The sequence below is a fragment of the Herpailurus yagouaroundi genome, unplaced genomic scaffold, assembly GCF_014898765.1.
Source record: "Herpailurus yagouaroundi ecotype Mexico unplaced genomic scaffold, PumYag 217, whole genome shotgun sequence".
Classification (NCBI taxonomy): domain Eukaryota; kingdom Metazoa; phylum Chordata; class Mammalia; order Carnivora; family Felidae; genus Herpailurus; species Herpailurus yagouaroundi.
Window position 1 is genome coordinate 5,068,083 of NW_024412448.1, and position 12,763 is coordinate 5,080,845.

Here is a 12,763-nt window from a genome sequence, read left to right on the forward strand (position 1 = left end):
CAGAGGGGACGGAGAGACGCAGGGTGGGAGACCCGGAGACGCGGGGGAGGCACGGAGGCGGGGGGGTGGGCACGGAGGCAGGAGGGGGCACGGAGACGCGGGAGAGGGCACGGCGGCACACGCGGGGGTGGGCACCGTGGCGCGCAGGAGGAACACGAAAGCGCGCGCAGGGGGGCCCGGAGGCGCGCGGGGGGCCACGCGCGCGGGGCTCGGGGCCTGGCACGCGGCCCGCACACGCAGGTTTCGGAGGCGGCTCGGGTCCGGCCCCGCGCCCTTGGGGCGGCGCCCGCTACGGCGGGGGGTTATTTTTGCACTGGCCACCCTCGCCTGTGCCACGCCGCGACGACCGTGGAGGAGGAGGCGGCCGCCCCCGCCCGGGAGTGCACAGCGCCGGGCGTTTGGGGCGGGCGCGGCGGCGGCGCCGGGCACCGAGGGACGGTCCCCTCCACCCCCACCCCCCACGCCGCGCCATCTTGCACCGCTGCGGCGCCCGCTGCAGGGGGCCCGTGGGGCGCGGGCGGCCGGGGTTGGGGGAGGGCGGGGGGCGGGTGCTGAGATCAACGCCCCTCCCCCTATGGGAGCCGGGGGAGTTACAGTGGAGTCGGGATCTGGGTTTTATGTAACCTGGGTCACGCTGGTTCATCCATCCATTCATTCCCCGGCCGATGAGCAAAACCCCTTGGCAGGGCCCCGCTGGAGGGCAGGGGTGTTGTGGGAGGCAGGAGGGGGCACCTACTGCCCTCAGGGCCTGCGAAGGCTTTGGGGAGAGCAAGGACGCAGGCTCCCGCTGAGGAGTCAGCCCCTTAGGAAGAGGGTGCCAGAAGGTGGCCTTCTTCTTCTAAGGGGTCCCCTTGTGTAGAAAGTGCCCCACCAAGGGGTGAAGGAATGGGTGAAGGAATGGTCCCCTCCTTTCCCTTCAGACCTTAAGGGTCCCCTGCTATGAACAGTCCCGACCCACCACAGGCCTGTGGGAGTGAACAGGGTATCCAGAACCTTCTGACCCACCCTGATTGTGTGGAGGCTGCTCTAAGCGGCTTTGCCCCGCAGGCCGCTGTTGAGATAAAGGAGCCACAGGTGGAACAGCCAGTAAGGGGCCTGGTGGGGACAGGTGCTCAGATCCCGGGGGGCGAGCAGGGTCAGAGGCCACCAGTGGTGAAGGTGACTGAGGGCTGTGATCTCGGAGTGTACCCAGGAAAAGGGGCTGGGTCCACAGTCCAGGACCTCCCCTCTCCACCCAGGAGGTAGGCCCAGCACTGCCCGGCCCCCATATGGAGGGTCCTGCCTCTGCCCACCCAGGAAGGTGCCCCGGATACCTGGACCCCGGGGAGGCTCCTTGGGGGACAGGCAGGGGAGATGACCGGTGGCCATCTCTGTCCAGACCCTCTGCACCACTGTGGCTGGCCTCAGTGACCAGGGTCAGAAGACAGTTCCCTGTGACACAGTTTGCCTGTGAACACACATGTGGGCACACACTCAAACGCAGGGGTCACCCATAGCAGAAGCCTCATGCAGAGGGTGGGTAGATCTTGGAGCTTTGGGGTTACGGACCTTCCTCTGGGGTCCAGGCAGGGCAGGGAAAGCCCCAGGGCTCCAGCTGCAACACTCCCACCGCACTTGACCACAGTGATGCCCCTCCCCCGCCCACCCCAGGCAGCAGGGTCTTCCGGGGTTTTCCTGGAGTCCTGCTGTGTCCCAGGCAGGGTAACCATCGAACTTGAGGCATTCCAGATCCCCTGCCCCCAGCGTTCTTCCGTCCCTTGGGCTGGAACTTCCCACGTGGGGCCAGCCGGCAAGCATCACCGTCACCACAGTGTGGGGTAGGAAGCCTGGCACTGGAATTTAGGGGAGGGTCTGTCTGGATGCTCCCCGGAGTCAGAGCCAGAACCGCTATCCTGCCGGGGTCTTCTGAGCCCAAGGCCCCCCGGTCGGCACGAGCCTGACCCTCTGCCGGCATGATGAGGCCCACTGGGCAGAACAGGGTGCCGCAGCCCTGTGGAGGGCAGAGCTGAGCTGCTCGGGCTGGCCAGGCTGCCTGGGACTCTTTCCCTGGCCTCTGGGCTGAGGTCCAGCCCCCTGACCTCTGAGAAAACACAGGGAAGACAAAGGATCCGAGCACCAGCAGCAAATACAACACCTTGTGCCCTGGGGCACTTGCTTGCCCAGTGTCAGGGGTGGGGGCAGCAAGACAAAGAGACAGGTCCCAGCATAGAGGGCAGGCAGGGATGGCCCAGGGCTCCCGCAGGTCTGGCTTATACCAATCCCGGGTTGGGGGGAGGTCCCTGAAGACATGCCCCCACTTCCCCTGACCTGGGGGGAGGCCGGAGCCCCAGAGCCCTCCACAGCCAGAGCTGGGCCTAATAAAGGTGGGGGTCAGGGTGCCACACACCTGGGCGACCGCTGCCCAAGGGGCTGGCTTGTCACCCGTAAAGGCCAGGCTGGCAGGTGCTGTTTCCCGGGCTTAAACACAGGACCCACAGGAAGTCCGAGGCCACAGGGATCGAGGTCACGGGCGGGAGCCTCTGGGCCTACAGCATGGGGTCACAGAGGCATCTCGGGCAGATGGTGTGAGACACTGTTCCTGCCTCCCCGGTGCTTGGGGTGGTAAGGGGAGGGCACCTGTCCCCGGAAGGATCCAAGGGGGCCGGGCCTCGCCAGGAATGGTGTCTACAGAGGGAGTTTGGGCCTAGAGGAGACGCGGTAAAGCCCGAGGCTTCGGCAGCATGTGCAGGAGCAGTGTGGGGCCGGGCGGGGTGAGGCTGCCCTGTCCCTCAGCAGGTGAGCGGGCCCACGTCCCGTGCAGGAAAGGGATGAGGCGTGACACCTGTGGGGACACAGGCCGGCCCCGGAGGCGTGCTCAGCGAGGGAAGCCCCAATGCACCAGGACAGAGGCTGTGGGCGCCCCCCGTGTGAGGGGCCCACGCTGCTCCCAGCCACAGAGATAGGACGCAGCCGGTGGGCCAGGTGCCCAGTGAAGTGACCGCTGAAGGGGTGCGTGGCCTCTTTTGGGGTGACTGAAGTGTCCTGTGATGCTCGTACACCTGCAAAACCCAGAATTGTGCGTTCTAAACAGTGACCTCTGTGGTGTGTGAATTGTTTCTCAGTAAAGCTGTCGCACTTAGTAATCAGGTAACTGATATTTTGAAAATGTTTTTACACTTACTTATTTTTTTGAGAGACAGAGCACAAGTGGCGGGAGGGGCAGAAAGAGAGAAGGAGGCACAGAATCCGAAGCAGGCTCCAGGCTCTGAGCCGTCAGCACAGGGCCCGACGCAGGGCTTGAACTCACAAGCCGTGATATCATGACCTGAGCTGAAGTTGGACGCTCAACCGACTGAACCCCCCCGGGCGCCCCGTGGGTAACTGATATTTTAATGCAATACCTTAAAGGGTCAAAATCAATGAGGAAATCCGCAATGAGCAACATACCCCGATCTTGATTCACAGGAGCAGGAACAGAGCCGTCGGGGGCCTGAGACAAAGGGATGTCTGCCCGTCAGCCTGGCACCCCTTCAGTCCACACCCCAGATGAGCCCCTGGTCTGGCCAGCCTGGGGGGTAGCAGCCTCCTTTGTGCCCCTTGGGAACACGCAGGCCCCCTTTTAGGCCCCTAATAAAGGGAGGGGGCCTGCTCTCCATTCTAGCTGGGTCCGCACCTGAGGCTTGGGGACAGTGTCACAGTGACACTGTGACAGGCCTGGGGTGGGAGAGAGAGCAGGAGGCGGTCAAGGGGAGGGGGCTTGTTAAGTGTCCTGGGGCTGCCCTGACAAATGACCACGAGCCGGGGGGCTCAAAACAGCAGAAGTGTGCTCTCGTACAACTCCGGGACGAGGAGGGAAACTGACGGTTGCAAGGCACATCCCCTGAAGGTCTAGGGGAAGCGTCTCTGTCCTCGTCCAGCTCCCGGTGGCCCCAGGGGTCCCTCGACCCGTGGCCATGTCACTCCAGTCTCTGCCTCCATCATCCTGTGGCCTTCTCTCCTCCTCTGGGTGTCTCTTGTTCTCATAAGGAACCCGTCAGTGGCTTTAGGGCCCATCCCAATCTAGAATGATGCCATCGTAACTGGGCACATTGGCAGAGACTCTGTTTCCAAACAAGATCCCATTGACGGGTACCAGGATCCGGGTGTGGACACACCTCTTGGGAGGCCCCCTCATCCCACTACAGAAGTGGAGACGGGGCAGGGCCAAGGGCACAGGGACAGCCTCTGTAGAGTCTCTCCTGTAATAATGAGACACATTGGCATTTCTGCACACGAGGTTGCCCGTGTGGGGACGGGCACCACAGTGGGCATTGCAGGGCCCCAGGGACACCCTGCCTGCAGGGGTTTCACCCCCAGGAGACTCACGGCACCCACAGCCCCAGGCCCGCTCCCCTGGCCCACCCCTTCCTGCTGCACCAGGAATGTGGCCACAGCCTGGGGGTGGGAGGAGGGGGACAGGTGCCTGTCCCTGCCTGTGTGTGTGGTGGGCAGGGGCAGCTGCCAAGGGAAAGGCCTGTCTCCCTCCCCCTGAACTCGCCCCAGACCCAGAAGAACTCTCCTACAGGAGCCTGCCTCCCACTGTTGTGCTTGGCAGGGGGATGACAGAAGGGGTCCTGGCATTTGCCAAAGAGGCAGGACGCGGTCACCCACCGAGAGTGCCAGCCAGCCTGGCCCCCACAGCACCCCCAGCACCCACAGGGACAGGCCCTGACCTGGGAGGAGTCTGAGGCTTGCACCAGCCTTGTCCTTATGTAAAAACGGCTTCCTGGGAAAGAAGGGCTAATTCCCCTCATATTTGCGGGCCTTGGGGCAGGGCTGGGCTGCTGAGGGCTCTGCAGGGGGCGGGAGAGGGGGTGTGGAGACCAGGCCCGCCCCTCTCCCCCAGCAGTGGTTCCAGGCAGGAGAGGGCAGTGCCTGCTGTGCCCGTGCACGGGGACAACACTGTGCCCAGAGCTGTGAGGTGGCCCCCATGACCCATCCAGGCCAGCTCAGCCCAGAGAGCGGGCCCAGGGCCGCAGGTGAGGGGGTGTGGCCTGACTCTGGACAGAAATGAAAGCAGAGGGGCCTTCCAGAAGCCAGCTATCTGTCCGCTCAGGGCAGGTGCTGGTTCCAGGGGCCCGTCCATCCGCTCTCCATCCCGGGAACTCACCCCAGGCTTCCCACCCCTCACCCGCAACCTAGGCAGAAGTGGACACGGACTCGGCCTTCTGGAATATGCAGGGGCAGACGGAGCGGGACTCAGCACTGGGCCAGTCACACTGCGAGACCCTTCACTGGTGCTTATTTTTTAGGTTTTCTCTTTGATTTATGCTTCATTAAAAGCATTGTTTTGGGGCGCCTGGGTGGCGCAGTCGGTGAAGCGTCCGACTTCAGCCAGGTCACGATCTCGCGGTCCGGGAGTTGGAGCCCCGCGTCGGGCTCTGGGCTGATGGCTCGGAGCCTGGAGCCTGCTTCCGATTCTGTGTCTCCCTCTCTCTCTGCCCCTCCCCCGTTCATGCTCTGTCTCTCTCTGTCCCAAAAATAAAATAAAAAATGTTGAAAAAAAATAAAAATAAAAAATAAAAGCATTGTTTCGGGGCGCCTGGGTGGCTCAGTCGGTTAAGCACCCGACTCTTGATTTCAGCTTAGCTTGTGATCTCACGGTCTCATTCCCTCAAAATAAATAAATCAATCTTTTTGTAAAAAAGCATTGTTTCCCATTCTACATTAAAAAAAATTTTTTTTTATGTTTATTTTTCACAGAGACAAAGAGACAGAGCGTGAGCAGGGGAGGGGCAGAGAGAGAGGGAGACACAGAATCCCAAGCAGGCTCCAGGCCCCGAGCTGTCAGCACAGAGCCCGACGGGGGTCTCGAATTCACAAACCGCGAGATCATGACCTGAGCTGAAGTCGGACACTTATCCGACTGAGCCACCCAGGAGCCCCAAATATTTCCTTTTTCTTATCGAGGTAAAATTTGTGTAACATAAAACAAACCATTTTAACATGAACGAGTCAGTGGCATCTAGCCCATTCATAACGTTGTGCAACCAGTTCTAGAACGTTCTCCCCACTCCAAAATAAAAACCTGTTCTATTTTAATCCCTCACTTCCCACCCCTCCATCCCTCAGCAACCCCCAGCCTGCTGTCTGTCTCTACGGATTTGCCAATTCTGGATATTCTAGACAAATGGAATCACACGCTCCGTGGTCCTCTGTGACCGGCTCCTGTCCCTCGTGAGTGTGAGGGTTCGTCCAGCGTTTCATTCCTTTTGTGCCGAACAGTGTACATTGAGGGAGTGTCAGCACTGCCTGCTGGGGACGAGACCTCGGGGTCCGCGTGCACGTGCAGACGGAGCAGACGGAGCAGACGGGCGTGCCGGGAATGTTTAGGGCAAGAACGTGGAACCGTCCACGGTTTGTCCCAATCATCCTGCTCTTGTGACCATAGCCAAGGAGGAGACACTCCCCTGGACAGAGACACGCATTGAAATAGCATCTCTGTGACAAAAATGCTGGGATCTGTCCAGGGTCCAGCAGCAGTGGCCAGGGAGAGAAGTTTCTGGAACATCCTTAGCTTGCAGGCCTCACGTGAAGTGGTTACACAAAGTAACATGTGTGAGCGACTCACACAGAGACGACGGATCTCAGAGCTGTGTCCGCGTTGTGTACGATCACCAGGGAAACCCACGCAGAGGAAAGCTGGATTTGGGGCTGGGAAGGGGCTGTTCCGCACGGGCGTTATTGGGGTCCGGCTCTGTTGGTGAAGCACACGGGCCCAGAAAGCCAACGGACATAAGGTGTCTCCAGGCAGACCACAGCCGGGAAGGGTTCCCGGGGTGCAGCTGTCTCTGGTCTCCCTGCTCTCAACCTGGTGACTGTCCTGCGAGGAGGGCCCTACCCAGAGAGAGAGGCCAGCCTTGCCTGGGGTCCCACAGCCCCGGTGGGAGGCCGCGTGGCCTGACAGAGACTACTTCCCTGACCCTGCCTCACCTTTACGGCCAGCCCTGACATGGCTCCCTGGCCCCCTACAGTGACCCATGCACACAGGACAGCCGCCCGGCCTGGATGCTCACTAGAGGAGGTCCCATTGTTGTCCAGTGGCTTCTGGTGGCTTCTCCGACATGCTGGCCAGCCTGCACGCCCTGGGTGACCCTGGCAGGCCCGACCAGCCATCTCCTGGACCCCTCCACTCCCCTCAGCCCTATGAAGCCAGCAGGCAGGGTGGGACCTAATACAACAGACACTTGCTGTCCACTCTCCCCGCCCCCACCGCGGCTTGGGGAGACCAGGCGCCGCCGACAAGTCCAGTCTGCCCAGCCCAGTATGGACGTGCCAGGTGCCAGCGAGCCCCTGGGGGAGGCCAGCGCCAGGCTGGAGTGCCCGGGAGGGGCAGGGACGGGGGACAGGTGCAACCCAAGCCGTAAACAGGCCCAGGGGTTGCAGGTATAAAAGCAGACTCTCAGCACCCCCAGCCTGACCTGCCACCCGGAACCCTCAAAGGAAGCCAGGCGGAGGTGAGCCTTGCCCGGGGAGGAGGGCATGGGCTCTGGGCCCAGCCACAGCGTCTGGCAGAAGCTGGGGGCCTCATCTTCATCCGTAGGACAGGGGGAGGCCCAGGGGGCTGAGGAGACTGCAGGGAGGTCCGGGGGGAGGGAGGAAAAGGAGGAGGAAGGGGAGGGGCAGCCCCAAGGGAGCCCCAGTCCAAAGGCAGCTGCGTGTGCCTGGGTGGGCACGTGTGCACACTCACGCTGGTGTGGCCTCCGAGAAAGTGCTATTATTGGGGAGCAGTGTGGGGAGGCTGAGACCCACTCACTCACCTCAGGGCCCCAGGTGCTGAGGGGGGGGTCAGGGAGCCTGGGGGCGGGGAGGGTCCAAGGCCAGCAGACCCGCTGACTCTGGCAGGCACGCTAAGCCAGCTCTGGATCCCCTGGGACCCAGTCCCCATCCAGTGGGGCCCCTACTTCCATCACCCCCACCCCCAGCCCTCCCTGGGACCCAGTCCCTGTCTGAGGCGACCCCCTGCCTCAATTACCCTCCCCCTCCCCCCAGCCCATGCAGCACTTTTTTTCACGTCAGCATCTGAACTTGGTGACTCACTGGCAAGTGCCAGAGGCAGGACAGCCCGCCCCCCCCCCCGGGGGGGGCTCCGTGGGTGGTCCACAGAGGTCTGGGGTATGGGGGGAGGTCCCTGCCAGCCTTGAGAGGACGTTCAGGACACAGCAATGCTGGGGACATGCGGGGGTCTTAGCCAGGCTTTAAAGCTCCAATCCTGCTTTGGCGGGGGAAGTCAGTGAGGTGGGAGGGAGGGAGGGAGGGTCCTGTTGGAGGACAAGGACGAAGCGGGTGCCTTTCCAGGCACTGGGAGCAGCCCGGGAGGCTGGGCAGGGGGCCCACGGCACCAAAGGGCTGGCTCTGTGTGGTGCTCCCACCCCCCAGCTCTAGCGGGACACATCAGCCTCCTTCCGGGGGTGAGTGAGACTCCATCCCGGGCCTTGGGTCAGGGCTATAAATACACCACCAGCAGCCTGAGGCCCCAGGCCCTGTCCCCCCTCCGGCTCTGATCTCAGGCTCCCCTGCCTTCCTGTGGGGGGTACCCTCAGAGCAGTGGGGTGGAGCGGGTGAACGGACACAGCCCAGGGCGCCCACCAGGCTCCGGAGATGGGACGCCACCCCGGGCTCAGCCAGACCCGGCCTGGAATTTGGCCGAGGCCGTCCTCTGTAAAGCGGGTGACCCTGGCTCCGGCGGGGCCCCCAAGTGGCAGGCAGGGCATCCCCTCCCTCCAGAATGGAGTTCTGAGACTCCAGGGTGGCAGAGGGGGAATCGGAGTCTCAGCCCAGGATGTGGGGTGGTGGGGCCTGTCTGGTGCGACTCTGTGGCCCAGGCCTGCCCCTGACCGCAGCTGACCACCGCCCCCCCCCCCCCCGGGCCAGCCGCAGAAGTTGGCTGTTAGGGTTGACACTTGGGGGCTCAGCTCCAGGCCTGCTCCAGGGCCCAAAGCCCTTTCCCCGGTGTCTCCCTTCCCTCCTGGTTCCTCACACGACCGTGAGAAGGGGCAGGGCGGGCAGGGGTCGCCCCGTTTCACAGATGAGGAGCCCGAGGCCCGGATCAGCTGTGAGGCATGCCCAGGATCAGGAAGGAGGATGTGGCTAGGGGGCTGTGTCCAGCACTCCCTGCCCCCCGGGGCTGCCAGGGTCGAGGTGCAACCTTTGACCTGTGGCTTCTCTATTGGGGAAGAAGGTAGAGACTCCTCCAGTCACTGCCCAGCCCCACTCAGGACACACGGGCCACTGGCTGCCCTTCCTGGCCACGGGAGTATGTTCCAGAAAGTTCTGTCACCCCATGAACTTTCAAGAGGGCCAAGGAGCCTCTGAAATAGCTGTTTTGCCACAAGCTCCAGAACCCAACCCCCCCCCAGGGACGGCAACCCGAGAGCCCGGCGGGTCACAAGGCACCGCCCTGACCGAAGGACAGCCTGGTCCCCACCTGCTGGCCCCTCGGCCTGTGACCAGACCCCCACCCGCCTGGCTGGAGTCCTGGCCTGCCTCGGTGGCTCCTGCTTGACACGGGCTCTCTGCGAACGGAGGACAGTGACATGCGTTCCGCCACGGGCCGTGGTCCTCCCTGCTCAGAACACCTAGGCTCAATCCACAACCAGCCTGAGACCGGCCTGCGCTCGGCACACCTCACTGCGGGTGGTCAGGTGCCGGCCAGAAAGACCAATCCCTGCCCGTCTGGGGTCTGGGGAGTGAGGCCAGGGCTGTGGGCCCCGAGTCCTGAGTCCTGATGGAAAGAGGTGGGGCTTTAGGTAACCACGAAGGCTTCCTAGAGGAGGCGGCTTTGAGATGGGAAGGAGCGAGGGAAGTTCCCTGACGGCGCTGAGGGGTCGGATGGCAGCCACCCCACCTTCTGAGCGGAGTGAAGGACCTTGTGATCGTTACTTACCGGACGCAGGCCTCAGCCTCTTCTGTGAAATGGGTGCGGTACCTCAAGGGGGCCGGCTGGCGTGAGGCAGGTCTCAGGCACACCTTCCCCCAGGGCCCCGGACCCGGGAGTCTCTGTGGTCAAGGGCAGCCGGGGGCCTGGTCCAGGCCCCCGGGGACCCTGCTCGGGAGGCGGGCGCTGGCACCAGGCAGGGGAGGTGTCTGCTCTGGTCTGAGCAGAGCGCCCCGCACCCAACCCGTGTGCACCCACCGAGCCGGCTCCCTGTCCACCGCAGGGCCAGGATGGACGAGGACTTCTCCTCTCAGATGAAGAAGATGGCCTTGGCCATGGGCACGTCCCTGTCAGACAAGGACATAGAGTTGCTGCCCACGGACATGAGGCATCACGGTACAGCACACCCCTCGTCCCCAGCACCGTGTCCCGACCCCGGGCCTGGCCTGGCCACGGCCAAGGAAGCGGTGGACATCTGGGAGTTCATCTGGGAGCTCCCCCTTCCCCGGGCTGGGCAGCCTCGCGCACACAGGGGTGGGGGAGGGGAAGTGCAGGACACGGCAGTCCCCGCCCCCAGGGCAGAAGCCTCCCTCTGGGCTCCCCGTGACCTGCGCCTGGCTGTCCCAGGCTCCTTCAACTACCTCAAGTTCTTGGAGTACATGCAGAAGTTCCAGGCCTCGGGGCAGCTGGAGAGCGCCATCCGCCAGGCCTTCCAGACTCTGGACAAGGACAAGAGTGGCTTCATCGAGTGGAACGAGATCAAGTAATGGCCAGTGGCTGGGGAGAGGGGTACCGAGCCTCGGGCCCCGTGTCCAGTCCACGGCCACCGCATCCACCCCGGCACGAGACCTGGCACCCCCCGTCGGGCCCCAGCTGGCCTCGTGGGAGGTGGGGCGGCCGGAAACAGCCCAGGTCCACAGCACGGGGGCCAGGCCCAGAGACGACTCTCCAGCCGGGCCTCAGTTTCCCCACCTGTAAAGTGGGGAGTGAGCACCTTGCAAACCATCGGGCACCGGCCAGACACCCCCTCGGCTCTGACCCGAGCCCACCCCTGGCTCCAGGTACATCCTGTCCATCGCCCCCAGCAGCACGCCCACCGCCCCGCTGACGGACGAGGAGGCAGAGGCCATGATCCAGGTGGCAGACACGGACGGGGACGGCAGGATCGACTTCGAAGGTGGGTCGGCACAGACAGAGGGGGCAGAGGTGTCTCTCGGGACCTTCCTGGCCGGCCGCTCCCGGACCCCACGTCGCGAGGCACCCAGCTCGGGGCGACGCTGAGTAGGGCCGCCCACCCCCAGGCACCAAGCGTACAGCCTCCTCCTTAGGGGGCGCCGTCACCCACCACAGATGGGAAGCTGAGCGTCAGGGAGGCTGAGCGGGTGGGGCGCTCACTGGACGGAGGGGAGCCGGTGGGGGAGAGGTGGGCTGAGGTGGCTGTGGGCAAGGTCAGCCAGGGCGCAGCAGCGGTCCGTGGTGCAGGGGACGGAGCGCGGTGGTCTGAGATGGGCAGGGAGGTTCGAAGATAGGGACGGGGGCCTCGGGCTCTCCATGGCTACCCTGGGGTCTGGTTATCTTGCAGCCCCGCCCACCCCCCCCACCCCCAAGTTGCTGGCCCCGGGGCCCGAGGGCAGAGGGCAGCAAGGTGACCCTGAGAAGAGTCGAGCAAAGCTCAGAGCCTCAGACAGACGGACCTCCAGACCCCACTGCCAGCTGTGAGCCCGTCCTCACCTCTCTGGGCTTGCAAACCCTGACTTACGGGGTAGCCCCTAGAATTAACAGAGGGGCAGCCTGGCCAAAGGGTTCGCTTCGGACTCAGTGCCCCAGCCTCCCTGCCTGAGAAAGGCAGGATGATCTCAGGAACTCTAAGGGGAATTCCTGAGGGTCTCCACAAAGGGGACCGAGGGTCCCCAGTCCATCCTAAACCCCCAAAGGGGGCTGGCTCACCTCCACCAAGCAGGCCCTGGGTGGGGACACAAGGCACACAGCAACTGTGGGGGTCAATCCTGCTCCCCAGGGCTCAGGAGGGCTGGATGCAGGGTCCCCTCCCTTGTGAGACCCTCCCCCCCAAAAGGGGGCGTGTCTTCCCGTTGGGTCTGCAGGACTTGAGGGGCACAAGGCAAGGGATTGTTCACCAGAAATCTGTCTCCTATTCTAGAATTTTCTGACTTGATCAAAAAGGAGAAAGTTCCAAAGAAGAAGTAGTACCACACCCAGCCCTGGGCCAGAGGAAGCTACCCCATGGGGCATCGCGGGGTGTTTGTGTGCCCGATCAAGGAGGCCATGGGGGTGGACACAGCATGTGCCAGGGAAATGGAAGAAAAATGTCATTAAATGAACAATGCAGCCCGAGTGTTTCTTGGGGGGCAGTGAGTGAGCTGGGAGAGGATCATGGGTCTAGGGGAGAGCTGGAGGGGGGGGTGGGACAGGCGTATGGGGTGTAGGGGGGAAGACGGGAGGCTGGGCTGGTGGGTGCATCCAGCCCCTGCCCCTTCTGCCTCCTCCTTGTCCCCACAACCCTGGGGACACCTGCAGAGGGGTTCCACGGCCAGCTTTCGCTGGGCCCAGACCCCTGTAGGACCCCCTTCCCCAGCCCCAGCTGCACTCTGCTAGGCTGCCCTGGGTTCACGCAGCAGCCACGTGAACACAGAGCAGGGACGCCTGAGACCCCAGGGTCCCAAGGGGGCCCTGGCCTGTGTCCTGCATTGTCTCCTGGCTCTCTCCTTCCTCTTCTCGATGACCCTTCTCCCCAGCCTCTTCCTGCAGAAGAGAAGCCCCTCCCCCTTGGGGCCTTGCCACCCCGCCCCCCCCCCATGCTTGTCCTCTGGGAAGGGCGGGTGCCCCTGTCCTGCAGTTTAAGTACCACCT

General features: G+C 63.4%; 1 protein-coding gene across 1 annotated transcript; it reads left to right on the forward strand.

Annotated features, from left to right (window-relative positions):
* The first annotated feature begins 10,185 nt into the window (after positions 1 to 10,185).
* PVALEF (parvalbumin like EF-hand containing) lies at positions 10,186 to 12,242 on the forward strand. Its single transcript, XM_040456785.1, has 4 exons — positions 10,186 to 10,291; positions 10,523 to 10,658; positions 10,957 to 11,072; positions 12,054 to 12,242. The coding sequence occupies exons 1-4, from the start codon at positions 10,186 to 10,188 to the stop codon at positions 12,098 to 12,100; spliced, it is 405 nt and encodes a 134-aa protein (XP_040312719.1). The 3' UTR covers positions 12,101 to 12,242.
* Positions 12,243 to 12,763: the final 521 nt, after the last annotated feature.